At 37.2% G+C, this 17,731-nt stretch overlaps 1 protein-coding gene across 3 annotated transcripts in view; it reads left to right on the top strand.

Annotated features, from left to right (window-relative positions):
- Nucleotides 1-17,489, top strand: part of CASD1 (CAS1 domain containing 1) — a 75,693-nt gene extending 58,204 nt beyond the window's left edge. For 2 of the 3 annotated variants that reach the window (XM_029233564.1, XM_029233563.1), the window contains 2 exons: nucleotides 256-348; nucleotides 16,027-17,489. In XM_029233564.1, coding sequence (XP_029089397.1) covers nucleotides 256-348; nucleotides 16,027-16,293 — 360 coding nt within the window. In that variant the 3' untranslated portion in view covers nucleotides 16,294-17,489. The remainder of the gene's footprint in view (nucleotides 1-255; nucleotides 349-16,026) is intronic. The other variant, XM_029233562.1, reaches the window with a different exon arrangement.
- Nucleotides 17,490-17,731: the final 242 nt, after the last annotated feature.

Genomic DNA, 17,731 nt, shown 5'->3' with positions numbered 1-17,731 from the left:
GGGCCCGTGAGCCATGGCCACTGAGCCTGCGCGTCCGGAGCCTGTGCTCCTCAACGGGAGGGGCCCCAACAGTGAGAGGCCCACGTACCGCAAAAAAAAATAATAATAACTTGAAAAAAAACATTTACCTGTTGAAGAAAACCATTGTGTCAATGTATCAAGTTCAATAACAAATAATAAAGTTATTACTTGAAAGAAAGCAAAATTATTTTAATAAGCGGATTATTAATATTTGCCTCTGTGTTTTTTCTTTAGATTTTAGCCTTCATCCTAATAAGGAATATCCCTGGATATGCCCGTTCAGTTTACAGTTCATTTTTTGCTTGGTTTGGAAAAATTTCATTAGAGGTTGGTACATTAATATTTTGGTCTGTCTTACACAACCAAGTGTTATATGCAGGTGTGTATGTGAATGAGTATATAGGTGTGTAAGTCTGACATTTTTTTTAATCAAAGTTATGTTATTTATGAAATTATAGGAAAGAAATTTAGAACTTCAACAGCAGTATTATAGAATGTAATGGCTAGACATTACATTATTTAAAGCCTTATTTAAATGGCTAGACATAGATGACTTTCAAATATTCTTTACATTGTCTTAAGCTTTCAAGTACAACAAGATGCTGAGATCAGAAGAGAAAAAAATGAAATAGATACAAATGAAATTTGTAAATAGGCATAAATGAAATCAAGTTGAGAGGATTTTGATTTGTTCATTCATAATTAAATATTATAGTACTGGAATTTAGTTTATTGATGCTTATAAAAAAATTCACTCTTACGATTGGAAGTTTGGGGAAAATTTTTAAACTCATTATTTTGTGTGCAATACCTAATACGAAATTATCTACAGAATCCGTTTAAAGTAGGTTATGAAATACATTCTGAGTATTCTGAGTTTTATTATTTGAAACAGAACATTTTAAAACAGAAGAATTCATACTGTAATCATAAAAGATACATTTTAGAGTTACAATATTTATTAAGTTGTCTTTAAAATTGGGAAAATTTCTCTGCGATTGTTATACACACACACACACACACACACACATTCTTTTTCAGATTTTCTTCCCTTATAGGTTATTACAAAATATTTAGTATAGCTCCTTTTGCTATTTAGTAGGTCCTTGCTGGTTATCTGTTTTATATATAGTAGTGTGTTAATCCTAATCCCAACCTCCTAATTTATCACTCGACCCCCTTTCCCCTTTGGTAACCATAAGTTTGTTTTCTATATCTGTGAGTCTCTTTCTGTTTTGAAAATAAGTTCTTTTTTTTTTTTTTTTAAGATTCCACATATAAGTGATATATGATGCTTGTCTTTCTCTGTCTGGCTTACTTCACTTAGTATAATAATCTCTAGGTCCATCCATGTTGCTGCATATGGCATTATTTCATCCTTTTTTATGACTAATATTCCACTATACACATACACACACACACACACTGCACTTCTTATCCATTCACCTGTTGACGGACATTTAGGTTGCTTCCATGTCTTGGCTATTGTAAACAGTGCTGCAGTGAACTTTGGGGTGGGTGTATCTTCTCTGGTTTTCTGCAGATATAGGCTGAGGAGTGGGATTGCAGGATCATATGGGCCCTTGAAAAGAATGTGTAGTCTGCTTTTTGGGGATGTAATGTCCTGAAAATATCAATTAAGTCTAACTGTTCTATTGTATCACTTAGGATCTCTGTTGCCTTATTGATTTTTTGTCTCGAAGATCTGTCCATTGACATGCGTGGGGTGTTAAAGTCTCCTACTATTATTGTATTCCCTTCGATTTCTCCCTTTATGTCTGTTAGTATTTGTTTTATGTATTTGAGTGCTCCTATATTGGGTGCATATATGACAAGTGTAATATCCTCTCCTTGATCCTTTTATCATTATATCCTGTCCTTCTTTATCTTTATGTCCTTTGTTTTAAAGCCTATTTTGTCTCATATGAGTATTGCAACCCCTGCTCTCTTCTCATTTCTGTTTGCATGAAATATCTTTTTCCATCCCCTCACTTTCAATCTATGAGTGTCCTTTGCCCAAGAGTGGGTCTCTTGTAGACAGCATATTGTAGGCTCTTCTTTTTTTATCCAATCTGCCACTCTGTGTCTTGATTAGAGCATTTAGTCCATTAACATTTAAGGTAATTATTGATAGATACATATTTATTGCCATTTTAAACTTTGTTTTCTTGTTGGTTTTACATTTCTTCTTTGTCCCTTTTTCTTTTTGTTTTTCCTTTTGTGGTTTGATGGTTTTCTTTTGTATACTTATGTTCTCTTCTTTTTGTTTTTTCTGAATCTGTTGTATGTTTTTGATTTGCTATTGTGCTGTTTCTCAAGTATGTTAACCCCTTCCTGTATCTACATGCTTTAGACAGGTAGCCATATAGGCTCAAACACATTATTAAAAAAAAAAGTCTACATTTTCTTACTGTTCTCCACCACATTTTATGATTTTGATGTTCTCTCTTACATCTTCATGTTCATCCTTTTGCTGCTCATTGTGGTTATCATCGCTTTCTCAGAAATTTTAAAATTTTTTTTTAAATCTGTGTACAGGCTTATTTAAGAGATTTACTTTCCAATTGTGATTATTTCTTTCCTATAGATTCTTACTTCTTTTCCATTTAGAGAAGACCTTTCAATATTTACTTTAGGATAGGTATAGTATTGCTGTATTCTTTTAGTTTTTGCTTGTCTGAGAAATTCTTTATCTCTCCTTTTATTCTAAATGATGATCTTGCTGGGTAGAATATCCTAGGTTGCAGATTTTTCCCTTTCAGGACTTTCAATATACCTTGCCACTCCCTTCTGGCCTGCAACATTTCTACAGAGAAATCAGCTGATAGCCTTTTGGGTGTTCCCTTGTAATTAACTCTTTGTTTTTCTCTTACTGCCTTTAGAATCCTCTCTTTAACTTTTGCCGTTTTAATTATATGTCTTGGTGTAGGTTTGTTTGGGTTTATCTTGTTCGGGACTGTTTGTGTTCTTGTGCCTGGATATCTGCTTCCTTCTTTACGTTTGGGAAATTTTCAGCCATAATTTCTGAAAATTTTCAGAATACATTCAATACAAATACATTTCCAATCCCCTTTTCTCTTTCTTCTCCTTCTGGGATCCCTGTTATGTGTGGATTGGCATGCTTTATATTATCCCGTAGGTCTCTTATATTGCTTTCATTTTTTTTCATTTGGCTTTCTGTCTGCTGTTCTAATTGGGTGATTTCCATTATTCTGTCTTCCAGATCACTTATTCTGTCTTCTGCATTATTCATTCTGCTCTTCATTGCCTTTAGCTCAGCTTTTGTCTCTGCAAATGAATTTTCTAATTTGTCTTGTCTCCTCCTTTTAGTTTCTAATTCCTTTTTACAGTACTCTGCATTTCTGTTGGTAGCCTTTCTTAATTCCTTATTTTCATTATCTCCTTTTTGAACTCAGAGTGTGTTTAAATGAAGAGGTCTATTTTATTGCTTGTTCTTTCAAGGGAATTCTCTTGATCTTTTAATTGGGAGTGGTTCCTCTGCTTCTTCATTTTACATATATTTCTCTTGCTCTATGAGTTTAGGAGAAACAATTATATGCTGTGGTCTTGGAGGGCTGTTTTTATGTGGGAACATCCCTTTGTAGCCTGCATGGGTTTAATATTTTTTGGTACAAGGGCTCTTTTCAGTGTGGATGCCTGCTGTCTCTTTCCTCAGTGTATGCTGGCCATTATCCCTTTGACAGGAGGTGTGACTGATGTTGTGGTGACCAGAGCCTGCACTGGATATTCAGTGGGCCTCCTCTTTGCTCTGTGGTTGCTACAGCCCTGTTTGGGACAAGGTCTACTCCCTAGTTGTTGGGAGTAGAAGCTCCCAGATCCTTTTCTGACCTGCATTTCTGAGCTACAGTGCAAGATAGTCAGGATTGGAGCACTCCCACTGGGACAGGAGCCACTGAGTTTTCCTCCACGGCTGCTGGAGCTGTTCACCAGTGAATGTGCTCTGTTGTGTTACCTTTCACCTACTGTACGGGCTCACAGAGTAAACTGTTGTTGGTGCTGCCCTTGGCCCCTCCTCAATGCTGGGAATACGAGCAATCAGCCCTGGTGTCCCACAGGTGTTGTTTTCACAAGGCCACCAGTGCAGATTGACTGAAGTTAGGTCCCAGGACCACAGTACTCGCACATATGAATCCACTGTGGGAGCTATGGAGGCAGTTCACACCCTGGCCTGGCCAAGCCCTCACGCACACACACCCACAAAGCCCACAGCTGCTAAGGCCAGATACCTCCCAGCCACAGGGCACCTGTTATCTGTTCAGATGTCCTGCAGGCACTAAATTTACAAAGCCAGCAGCAGAGGTGTTAATCCATGGCTCACACAGCCATGGGGAGAGATTTCAGCCCTGCTTTCTGAGTTGCATGGCCCCTGGGGCTCAGCTGTGGTTTCAGCCCCACCTCTGCTTGTGGGCAACACAATGACATCTCCTCCCAGGGCCTGCCAAGGTGGCGGTTGGTGTGGGAGCCTGCCAAGGCAGCGGCGGCTGAGGCACGCTCTCCTGGAGGCCAATAAGGTGAGGCAGGGGCCAGCACATGAGCTGCTATGGTGGCCCCATCCTTCACGCACCACTTAACAATAGCCCTTTGTTTCTATGGCAGGCCCAAGCATCTTCCTCGAACACCCACTACTGCAGCCATACCACACTCCAGCCCCTTCAGGCTGTCTCCGTGCAGCCAACCCCAGTCCTCTCCCCAGGTCTACCTCATTGCAGTTTTGATTTGCATTTCTCTAATTGTGATGTTAAGCATCTTTTCATATGCTTTTTGGCCATCTGTAAGTCTTCTTTGGAGAAACATCTATTTAGATCTTCTTCCCATTTTTTCATTGGGTCATTTATGGGTTTTGTTTTTTTTTTATTGGAGTATATTTGATTTACAATGTTTTGTTAGTTTCAGGGGTACAGCAAAGTCAATCAGTTATACATATATCCACTCTTTTTTAGATTCTTTTTCTATACAGGCCATTACAGAGTATTGAGTAGAGTTCCCTATGCTATACAGTAGGTCCTTATCAGTTATCTATTTTATATATAGTAGTGTGTGTATGTCAACACCAATCTTCCAATTTATCCCTATGCCTCCCTTGCCCCTGGTAACTATAAGTTTGTTTTCTACATCTGTAACTCTATTTCCGTTTTGTAGATTAAGTTCATTTGTACCCTTTTTTTTAGATTCCACATATAAGCGATATCATATATTTGTCTTTGTCTGACTTACTTCACTCTGTATGACAGTCTCTAGGTCCATCCATGTTGCAGCAAGTGGCATTATTTCATTCTTTTTCATGGCTGAGTAATATTCCATTGTATATATGTACCACATCTTCTTTATCCATTCCTCTGTTGATGGGCATTTAGGTTGCTTCCATGTCCTGCCTGTTCTAAATAGTGCTGCAGTGAACCTTGGGGTGCATGTTTCTTTTTGAATTATGGTTTTCTGCAGATATATGCCCAGGAGTGGGATTGCTGGATCATATGGTAGCCCTACTTTTAGTTTTTTAAGGAACCTTCATACTGTTCTCCATAGTGGCTGTACCAGTTTACATTCCCACCAACAGAGTAGGAGGGTTACCTTTTCTCCACACCCTTTCCAAGCATTTATTGTTTATAGATTGTTTGATGATGGTCTTTAATAATGAATGATGTTGAGCATCTTTTCATGTGCTTTTTAGCCATCTGTATGTCTTTTTTGGAGAAATGTGTATTTAGATCTTCTGCCCATATTTTGATTGGATTGTTTGTTTTTCTGATATTGAGCTCCATGAGCTGTTGGTATATTTTGGAGATTAATCCCTTGTTGGTTGCTTCATTTGCAAATATTTTCTCCCATTCTGTTGATAGTCTTTTTATTTTGTTTATGGTTTCCTTTGCTGTGCAAAAGCTTTTAAGTTTCATTAGGTCCCATTTGTTTATTTTTGGTGTTATTTTAATTACTCTAGGAGGTGGGTCAAAAAGATCTTGCTGCAATTTATGTCAAAGAGTGTTCTCCCTATGTTTTCCTCTAAGAGTTTTACAGTATGTGGTCTTACATTTAGGTCTTTAATCCATCTTGAGTTTATTTTTGTGTATGGTGTTAGGGAGTGTTCTAATTTCATTCTTTTACATGTAGCCGTTCAGTTTTCTCAGCACCACTTATTGAAGAGGCTCTCTTTTCTCCATTGTATATTCTTGCCTCCTTTGTCATAGATTAGGTGACCATAGGTATGTGGGTTCATCTCTGGACTGTCGATCCTGTTCCATTGATCTATATTTCTATTTTTGTGCCACTGTCATACTGGTTTTTTTTTGTTGCTATGCATGGGCTTTCTCTAGTTGTGGCGAGCGGGGGCCACTCTGTTGCGGTGCATCAGTTTCTTGTTGCAGTGTCTTCTCTTGTTGTGGAGCACAGGCTCTAGGCACACAGGCTTCAATAGTTGTGGCACGCAGGCTCAGTAGTTGTGGCACGCAGGCTTAGTTGCTCCGCAGCATGTGGGATCTTCCTGGACCAGGGCTCAAACCCACGTCCCCTGCATTGGCAGGTGGATTCTTAACCACTGCGCCACCAGGGAAGCCCTATCATACCGTTTTGATTACTGTAGCTTTCTAGTATAGTTTTAAGTCACAGAGCCTGATTCCTCCAGTTCCATTTTTCTTTTTCAAGATTGCTTTCACTATTTGGGTTCTTTTGTGTTTCCATACAAATTGTAAAATTTGTTCTAATTCTGTGAAAAATGCCATTGGTGATTTGATAGGGATTGCATTGAATCTGTAGATTCCTTTGGGTAGTATAGTCATTTTCACAATATCTGTTCTTCCAATCCAAGAATATGGTATATCTCTCCATCTGTTTGTGTCATCTTTGATTTCTTTCATCAGTATCTTAGAGTTTTTGAAGTGCAGATCTTTTACCTCCTTGGGTAGGTTTGTTTCTAGATATTTTATTCTTTTTTTTTTTTTTGCGGTACATGGGCCTCTCACTGTTGTGGCCTCTCCCATTGCGGAGCACAGGCTCTGGACGTGCAGGCTCGGCGGCCATGGCTCACGGGCCCAGCCACTCCGCGGCATGTGGGATCTTCCCAGACTGGGGCACGAACCCGCATCCCCTGCATCGGCAGGCGGACTCTCAACCACTGCGCCACCAGGGAAGCCCTACTTTATTCTTTTTGATGCAATGGTAAATGGGATTGTTTCCTTGATTTCTCTTTATGATCTTCCATTGTTAGTGTATCAGAATGCAGCAGATTTCTGTGTATTAATTTTGCATCCTGCAACTTTACCAGATTTATTGATGATCTCTAGTAGTTTTCTGGTAGCATCTTTAGGTTTTTCTATGTATAGTATTAGTATCATGTCATCTGCAAACAGTGACAGTTTTACTTCTTTTCCAATTTGCATTCCTTTTATTTCTTTTTCTTCTCTGATTGCCATGGCTAGGACTTCCAAAACTATGTTGAGTAATAGTGGTGAGAGTGGACATCCTTGTCTTATTCCTGATCTTAGAGGAAATTCTTTCAGTTTTTCACCATTGAGAATGATGTTTGCTTTGGGTTTGTCATATATGGCCTTTATTATGTTGAGGTAGGTTCCCTCTATGCTGACTTTCTGTAGAGTTTTTTATCATAAATCAGTGTTAAATTTTGTCAGAAGCTTTTTCTGTATCTATTGAGATGATCATATGGTTTTTATTCCTAAGTTTGTTGATGTGGTGTATCACAGTGATTTGCAGATATTGAAAAGTCTTTGCATCCCTGGGATAAATCCTACTTGATCATGGTATGTTTCTTTTAATGTGTTGTTGCATTCTGTTTGCTAGTATTTTATTGAGGATTTTTGTGTCTACGTTCATCAGCGATATTGGTCTGTAATTTTCTCTTTTTGTTATATCTTTTTCTGGTTTTGGTATCAGGGTGATGGTGGCCTCATAGAATGAGCTTGGGAGTGTACCTTCCTCTGTGATTTTTTGGAAGAGTTTTAGAAGGATAGATATTAAGTCTTCTCTAAATGTTTGCTAGAATTCTGTGAAGCCATCTGGTCCTGGACTTCTGTTTGTTGGAAGATTTTTTATCACAGTTACATTTTCAGTGCTTGTGATTGGTCTGTTCATATTTTCTATTTCTTCCTGGTTCAGTCTTGGAAGGTTGTACCTTTCTAATAATTTTTCCATTTCTTCTAGGTTGTCCATTTTATTGACGTATAGTTGCTTTTAGTAGTCTCTTATGAACCTTTGTATTTCTGTGGTGTCTGTTGTCATTTCTCCTTTTTCATTTCCAATTTTACTGATTTGAGTACTCTCCTGTTTTTTCTTGATGAGTCTGGCTAAAAGTTTATCAATTTTGTTTATCTTCTCAAAGAACCAGCTTTTACTTTCATTGATTTTTGCTATTGTTTTCTTTGTCTCTATTTCACTTATTTCTGCTCTGATCTTTATGATTTCTTTCCTTCTGCTAACTTTGGGTTTTGTTTGTTCTTCTTTCTCTAATTGCTTTAGGTGTAAGTTAGGTCGTTTGAAATTTTTCTTGATTCTTGAGGTAAGACTATTGCTTTAAACGTCCCTCTTAGAACTGCTGCATCCCATAGGTTTTGGATCGTCTTTTTCCGTTCTCATTTGTCTTTAGGTATTTTTTGATTTCCTCTTTGGTTTCTTCAGTGATCCATTGGTTATTTAGTAACATTCTTTAGCCTCCATGTGTTTGTGTTTTTTACAGGTTTTTTCCTATAATTGATTTCTAATTTCATAGCATTGTGGTCAGAAAAGGTGCTTGATATGACTTCAGTTTTCTTAAATTTACCAAGGCTTGATTTGTGACCCAAGATATGATCTATCCTGGAGAATGTTCCGTGCGCACTTGAGAAGGAAGTGTATTCTGCTGCTTTCGAATGGAATGTTCTATAAATATCAATTACATTTATCTGGTCTAATGTGTCATTTAAGGTTCGTGTTTCCTTATTAATTTTCTGTTTGGATAATCTGTCCATTGGTGTAAGTGGGGTGTTAAAGTCCCCCACTATTATTGTGTTACTGTCATTTTCCCCTTTTATGGCTGATAGCATTTGCCTTACATATTGAGGGGTCCTATACTGGGTACATATATATTTAGAATTGTTCTATCTTCTTCTTGGCTTGATCCCTTGATCATTATGTAGTGTCCTTCCTTGTCTCTTGTAACTGTCTTTAAAGTCTACTTTGATATGAGTATTGCTACTCCAGCTTTCTTTTGATTTCCATTTGCATATCTTTTTCCATCCCCTTACTTTCAGTCTGTATGTGTTCTTAGGTCTGAAGTGGGTCTCTTGTAGGTAGCATATGTATGGGTCTTGTTTTTGTATGCATTCCACCACTCTATGTCTTTTGGTTGGAGCATTTAATCCATTTACATTTGAGGTAATAATTGATTTAATTATTTTACATTTAAGGTAATTATTGATAATGATATGTACATTCCTATTTCCATTTTCTTAATTGTTTTGGGTTTGTTTTAATTGGTCTTTTTTCTTCCCTTCCTCATTTTTTCTCTTATGTTTTCTGCCTTGAGAAGCTCCTTTAGCATTTGTTGTAAAGCTGGTCTGGTGATGCTGAATTCTCTTAGCTTTTGCTTGTCTGTAAAGCTTTCGATTTCTCTGTCAAATCTGAATGAGGGCCTTGCTAGGTAGAGTATTCTTGGTTGTAGATGTTTCCCTTTCATCATGTTAAATATATCATGCCACTCCCTTCTGGCCTGCAGAGTTTCTGCCAAAAAATCAGCTGATAACCTTATAGGGATGCCTTTGTATATTATTTATTGCTTTTCCTTTGTTGCTTTTAATATTTTTTCTTTGTATTTAATATTTGTTAGTTTGATTAATATTTGTCTTGGAGTGTTCCCCCTTGGGTTTATCCTGTACAGGTCTCTCTGCGCTTCCTGGACTTGGGTGACTGTTTCCCATGTTAGAGAAGTCATTCTTTGTTTTTTGATATTGAGCTGTATGAGCTAGCTGTATATTTTGGAGATTAATCACTTGTCAGTCACATTGTTTGCAAATATTTTCTCCAATTCTACAGGTTGTCTTTTCATTTGGTGTATGGTTTCCTTTGCTGTGTAAAAGCATTTATTTAATTCAGTCCCATTTGTTTATTTTTATTTCCATTACTCTAGGAGACAGATCCAAAAAGATCTTGCTCTGATATATGTCAAACAGTGTCCTGCCTATATTTTCCACTAAGAGTTTTATAGTATACGGTCTTACATTTAGGTCTTTAATCCATTTTGGGTTTGCTTTTGTACATGATGTTAGAGAATGTTTTAATTTCATTCTTTTACATGTAGCTGTCCAGTTTTCCCAGCACCACTTACTGAAGAGACTGTCTTTTCTCCATGTATATTCTTGCCTCCTTTGTTGTAGATTAATTTACCATAGGTGTGTGGGTTTATTTCTGGGATTTTTATCCTGTTCCATTGATCTGTATTTCTGTTTTTGTGCCAGTACCATACTGTTTTTATGACTGTAGCATTATAGTATAGCCTGAAGTCAGGGATCCTGATTCCTCCAGCTCCATTTTCCTTCTCAAGATTGCTTTGGCTATTTGGGGTCCTTTGTGTTTCCATACAAATTTTAACATTTTTTTGTCCTAGATCTGCAAAACATGCCATTGGTAACTTGATAGGTATTGCATCGAATATGTAGATTACCTTGGGTAGTATAGGCATTTTAACAATATTGATTCTTCTAATCCAAGAACACAGTATATCTTTTTGTGTGTGTCATCTTCGATTTCTTTCATCAGCATCTTATAGTTTTCAAAATACAGATGTTTTGCCTCCCTAGGTTGGTTTATTCCTAGCTATTTTATTCTTTTTGTTGCAGTAGTAAATGGGATAATTTCCTTAATTTCTCTTTCTGATCTTTTGTTGTTAGAGCATAGGAATGCAAGAGATTTCTGTGTATTAATTTTGTATCCTGCAACTTTACTGAATTCATGGATGAGCTCTAGTAGTTTTCTGGTAGCATCTTTAGGATTTTCTATGTATACTCTCATGTCCTCCCCAAACAGGGACAGCTTTATTTCTTCTTTACCAATTTGGATCCCTTTATTTCTTTTTCTTCTCATTGCCATGGCTAGAACGTCCAAAACTATGTTGAATAAAAGTGCTGATAGTGGACATCCTTTTCTTGTTTCTGATGTTACAGGAAATACTTTCAGCTTTTCACCTTTGCAAATGAGGTTAGCTGTGGGTTTGTCATATATGGCTTTTATTATGTTGAGGTAGATTTCCTCTATGCCCCCTTTCTGGAGAGTTTTTTAATTATAAATGGATGGTGAATTTTATCAAAAGCTGTTTCTGCACCTACTGAGATGATCATATGGTTTTTATTTTTCAATTTGTTAATGTGGTATATCACACTGATTGATTTACAGATATCAAAGACTCCTCGCCTCCCTGATATAAATCCCAACCTGATCATGATTCTGTGATCCTTTTAATGTATTGCTGGATTTGATTTGGTAGTATTTTGAGTATTTTTTTGTCTTTGTTCATCACTTGTGTTGGCCTGTAATTTTCTTTTTTTGTGGTGTCTTTGTCTGGTTTTGGTATCAGGGTGATGGTAGCCTCATAGAATGAGTTTGGAAGTGTTCCTTCCTCTGCAATTTTTTGGAATAGTTTCAGAAGGATAGGTGTTAAATGTTTGCTAGAATTCTGTGAAGCCACCTGGTCCTGGACTTCTGTTTGTTGAGAATTTTTAAATCACAGTTTCAGTTTCAGTGCTTGTGATTTGTCTGTTCATATTTTCCTGGTTCAGTTTTAGGAAATTGTACCTTTCTAAGAATTTCTCCATTTCTTCTAGGTGGTCCATTTTATTGGCATGTAGTTATTTGTAGTAGTCTCTTCTGATCTTTTGTATTTCTGTGATGTCCATTGTAACTTCTCCTTTCTCATTTCTAATTTTATTGATTTGAGCCCTCCCTTTTTTCTTGGTGAGTCTAGCTAAAGTTTTATCAATTTTGTTTATCTTTTTAAAGAACCAGCTTCTATGTCATTGATTTTTTTCTATTGTTTTCTTCATCTCTATTTCATTTATTTCTGCTCTGATCTTTATGATTTCTTTCTTCTAACTTTGGGTTTTGTTTTGTTCTTTCTCTAGTTGCTTCAAGTGTAAAGTTAGGTTGTTTGAGATTTTTCTTGTTTCCTGAGGTAAGATTGTATTCCTATAAACTTCCCTCTTAGAACTGCTTTGTCTGCCTCCCACAGGTTTTGGATTGTTGTGTTTTCATTTTTCATTTGCCTCTAGGTATTTATTTCCTCTTTGATTTCTTCAGTGATCCATTGGTTGTTTAGTACCATATTGTTTAGCCTCCACATGTTTGTGTTTTTTACAGCTTTTTTCCTGTAATTGATTTTCTAATCTCATAGTGTTGTGGTCAGTAAAGATGCTTGATATGATTTCAGTTTTTGTAAATTTACCTAGGCTTGCTTTGTGGTCCAGCATGTGATCTATGCTGGAGAATGTTCCATGTGCACTTGAAAAGAATGTGTATCCTACTGCTCTTTTGATTGGCACACCCTATAAATAGCATTTAAGTCCTTCTGGGCTAATGTGTCATTTAAGGCCTGTGTTTCCTTATTGATTTTCTGTCTGGATGACCTGTCCATTGATGTAAGTGGGGTGTTAAAGTCTCCCACTGTTTTTGTGTTACTGTCAATTTCTCCTTTTATGTCTATTAACGTTTTGCCTTGTACATTGAGGTGCTCCTGTGTTGGGTGCCTATTACAGTTGTTCTGTCTTCTTTCTGGATTGATCCCTTGATCATTCTGTAGTGTCCTTCTTTGTCTCTTGTAACAGTATTTTAAAGTCTGTTTTGTCTGCTATGAGTATTGCTATTGATTCCCATTTGTATGGAATACCTTTTTCCATCCCTTCACTTTCAGTTGTATGTGTCTCTAGGTCTGACGTGGGTCTCTTGTAGACAGCATATATACTGGTCTTGTGTTTGCATCCATTCAGCCAATCTATGTCTTTGTTTAGAGCAATTACTCTGCTTACATTTAAGGTAATTATCAGTATGTATGTCCTTATTGCCATTATGTTTGTTGTTTTGGATTTGTTTTTGTAGGTCTTTTTTCTTCCTTTCCTCTTTTGTTCTCTTGTGATTTGATGACTACTTTTATAGTGTTATGTTTGGATTTCTTTGTGTGTATATCTATTATGGCTTTTTGGTTTGTGGTTACCATGAGGTTTTGATATACCTGTCTATACATGTCTATACATGATTGTTTCATGATTAAGTTTCTGATATCGTAATATCAAATGCATTTCAAATATCCTGCATTACTTTTCTGTAGTTTCCTTCTCTCACAGTTACTGGTTTAGATATGTTCGTGTGTAGATGATTTCCTGTGTTTCCTGTATGTTTGCCTTTACTGCTGAGCTTTCCCATTTCATAATGTTCTTGTTTTAGTTGTGGCCTTTTCTGCCGAGAGAAGTTCCTTTAGCATTTGTTGTAAAGCCGGTTTGGTGGTGCTGAATTCTTTTACTTTTGCTTGTCTGTGGAGCTTTTGATTTCTCCATCTAATTTGAACCGAGGGCCTTGCTTGGTAGAGTAATTTTCATTGTATGTTTTTCCCTTTCATCACTTTATATTGTGCCACTCCCTTCTGGCCTAGAGTTTCTGCTGAAAAATCAGCTGATACTCCTGCAGGGATTCCCTTGTATGTTATTTGTTGCTTTTTCCTTTTTTTTAAAATATTTTTTCATTATATTTAATTTTTGTCAATTTGATTACTGTTGTCTCACCATGTTCCTCCTTGGGTTAATCCTGTATGGGTCTGTGAATTTCCTGGACTTGGGTGATTGTTTCCTTTCCCATGTTTGGGAATTTTTCAGCTATTATCTCTTCAAGTATTATCTCAGGTCCTTTCTCTCCCTCTTCTCCTTCTGGGACCCCTCTAATGCAAACGTTGGTGTGTTTGACATTGTCCCAGAGGTTTCTTAAACTGTACTCATTTTATTCTTTCTTCTTTATTTTGTTCCATGGCAATAATTTCCACCACTCTGTCTTCCAGCTCACTGATTCATTCCTCTGCCTCATTTATTGTACTATTGATTCCTTCTAGTGTATTTTTCATTGCAGTTATTGTATTCTTCGATTCTGTTTGGTTGTTCTTTATACTTTCTAACTCTTTGCTAAAAACTTCTTGTAACTTTTCACTCTGTACATCATTCTTTTCCCAAGTTATTGGATCGTCTTTACCATTATTACTCTGAACTCTTTCTTGGGTAGACTGGTTATTGCTACTTCACTTAGTTGTTATTTTTATCTTGTTCCTTCATCTGGAACATATTCCTTTGCCATCTCGTTTTAATTTCCTATTTGTGTTTTTATATATGTTGTAGTTTAGTTATGTTTCTTGACCTTGGAGAAGTGGCCCTCTATAGGGGATGTCCTGTATGTCCCAGCACTACACTCCCCTCTCGTCACCCAAGGGCCAGGGACCAGCTGGTCCCAGGGTAGTTCTGACCTGTTTTCGGACTCAGTTCCACAGGCTGCTGGATCATAGTTTTCTTGCTTCTGGTGTCTCCCCTCTGGTGGGTTAGTCCAGTCTAGACGCTTGTGCAGGCTTCCTGGGGGGGGGCAAGGCCAGTGCCTTCCTTTGGTGGGTGGAGCCAGGTCTTGGCCCTCTTGTGGGCAGGGCCATGTCAAGGGGCGTGTCTAGAGGTGGTTGTGGGCTCCAGAAGTCTTTAGGCAGCCTGGCTGCTGGTGGGTGGGGCTGTGTTCCTGCCCTTTTGGGTTTTGGCCTGAGGTGTTCCAGCCCTGGAGCTTATAGGCAGTTGGGTACAACCAGGTCTTAGTCAAAGGACCCAAGATGTCTGCCTCTAGCCAAAGTTCACGTAGGTCCCTGCTATGCCTGCCACCTCCCCAGGAGACCTTCCAAGACCAGCAGGTAATTCTGGCCCAGGCTCCTGTGGAGTCTCTGCTTTTGCCCTGGGTCTTGGTGTGCATCCTCCAAGAGTGAAGTCTCTGTTTCCCCCAATCCTGTGGAGCTCCTGCAGTTGAGCCCCACTGGCCTTCAAAGCCAATTGGCTCCTCCTCCCAATGCTGAACGCCTAGGCATGGTGTGGAGCTCAGAGCTCTCACTCCTGTGGGAAAATTTCTGTGATACAATTATTCTCCAGTTTGTGGTCCTCCCACCCAGGTGGTATGGGATTTGATTATATCATGAGAGTGCCCCTCCTACTATCTCATGGTTTCTTCTTTATGTCTTTGGAAATAGAATATCTTGTTTTGGAAGATTCCAGTCTTTTTAATTTTTTGATGTTCTCCTGAGAGCAAGGTCCTTCTGCTCTGCCATCTTGTCTCTGAATGTCCTATTTTTTAAGTCTCCTTTAAAAGAAAGATTGTATAGAATTTAGCATTCTTCAGCATGTTGATATTTGTTGAAGTAGCTTAAGCATTTTCCTAATCTTTGATATTTTGAAGCAATGAGATGGTAGAACCACATTTGTAATCACAATCAAAAGTAGTAATTGTGTCCTCTAATATGTATACTCACATAGAAGTTGAAATACACTTTTGAAACATTCAAATGCAATTCAAGACATTTGTCTGGTGCAGAACAAACACGAGGACATCTTAAAAAACATGCCACTTCCCATTCATATACACAGGTACATAAGTATATTCACACATATACATGTAGTACAGACGTGTACACACACACAGTAATTCTTTATTTGGCGTCTGAATACAAAAGTCCATATATCATTGCATGATGTAGAAGACAGCTGACAAATGTTTTTAAAGTTATAAGGTTCCTGGTGGTTCATTTCTTGGGGACTTTGAAGCAGTGCTTCAGCAATTAGGAGTTCTGGACACTAGACACTAGACTTTTCAAGGCCAACAGTGAAACATAATTAAATGGTTTTGGAAAAGCCTTCTGACGTAATTATGCTATCATATGTTTAAATTAGGAAAATCTGTAATATATTCATGGACCCTCTGAACATATCTGACTTGACATATTTTTCCTTTCAGCTATTTATTTGTCAGTATCACATATGGCTGGCAGCAGACACAAGGGGTATCTTGGTACTCATACCTGGAAACCCTATGCTCAACATCATTGTCAGCACTTTCATATTTGTTTGTGTGGCACATGAAATTTCTCAGATCACTAATGATCTTGCACAGATTATTATTCCTAAAGATAACTCATCTCTGTTGAAAAGATTGGCATGTATAGCTGCATTTTTTTGTGGACTCCTCATCTTATCATCTGTTCAAGATAAATCAAGACATTAGGATACTAAAACCTTAAACTCTTCAGATTAACTTTGTGTCTACCTGGAGGAGAACAGCATCTATCTGAAGATACAAATGTATATGTAAATAAAAATTTGTGTGACAAGAAGATAGCTCAGTGACATCTGTTCAACATATGTGGTTGTATATTTTGGAAATGTACATATATGATGTGAAATACTGAAGAAAATTGAAGCAGAGTGCATTGTATAGGACTGCATGTGAAAAGTCTTTTCTACTGGATCTGTATTTCCTTTTATAAGTGATTTTAAGTTAACCTATGAAGGCAGGGAAATAATTACCTTTCCAGTAAAAAAATACAGATAATTAGCTTAGTGACACCACTGTTTTGATATTTACTAAATTTGTGGTAATAAAATTGTATGCACCTATATTCATCATGGAACTTCCTATTTCGTTGAAAACTTTCTTACTCAAGAAAGACTGAAATGTTTTCTTATATGTGCAATGATGTGGAATGACAAACAGTATGTCTTCTGTGTTCATGTTCTGATTGTTATGTTTCCTGACATGAGTTTTCTTCCTAACTATGGTTTTCAGGTATATAAGCCTAAAATCTTTGTACACTTTGTCTCAAAGTTGTTCTAGGCTCCATGACAGGGTTTTGTCATTGATAGTTTTGTAGCTTTTTATAAAAAGGCCATTTTTTTCTTTCTAGTCCAAACATTCACCTGTTTCCTTTCTTTAAGCTATACCAGTGTAATACCAGTTACCCTGTGGATCTGTTGAATATGCTTTCCCCCATCTAATTTTGTATATTATTTCCAATGTTTGGAAGCTCTTTATAACCATTTTGGTATTTCCTATTACTCCCTCCTATTTTTAAAAAAATATTTATCAACCTAAACTTGTGCAGTGTAGTAAAGATTCAAGTTATGTGTGAGATGTATAACCATAAGTAGAATTTTAAGTAAACCGGTGACCTTGGGCAATGTATGTTTTTGGTTTTGTTACAAGCTAACTGTTAGAGGTATAAATTTATTTATCTGTTGTACAGATTTGATTATAAATTTTAATGTTTGAAAGATGGCACTTGTTTGCTGTTACTGTGTATGGGGTAAAATATTTTTTGTTCACGGTATATGAAAATATGGAGTAATTTAAACAGTAAATAAACATTCTGTGGATGCTTATTTTTGTATTGTAAAGTATCAATTAAACTGTTTTTTTTAAAAGCTGGATCCATTAATGATTGGTTCAAATGTCTAATTCATTTCCTCAACTTAAATTTACTTTTTCAATCTCTTAGCATATATGGGTAAGTCACTGTGACAGTTAAAGAATAATTTAGTTATCAGTGCTTCAGAGGATAATCTGCCTTTCTGCCCATGAGTTAAAACATTGTTTTATTAGTAATGTTAACGTTTTGTTTTGTTTTTTGCGGTACGCGGGCCTCTCACTGTCATGGCCTCTCCCG

Source organism: Monodon monoceros, unplaced genomic scaffold (assembly GCF_005190385.1).
Source record: "Monodon monoceros isolate NGI ecotype Baffin Bay Population unplaced genomic scaffold, NGI_Narwhal_1 Super_Scaffold_2, whole genome shotgun sequence".
Lineage (NCBI taxonomy): Eukaryota > Metazoa > Chordata > Mammalia > Artiodactyla > Monodontidae > Monodon > Monodon monoceros.
Note: the sequence above shows the minus strand (reverse complement) of the source record. Positions and strands in the feature narration are given on the sequence as shown.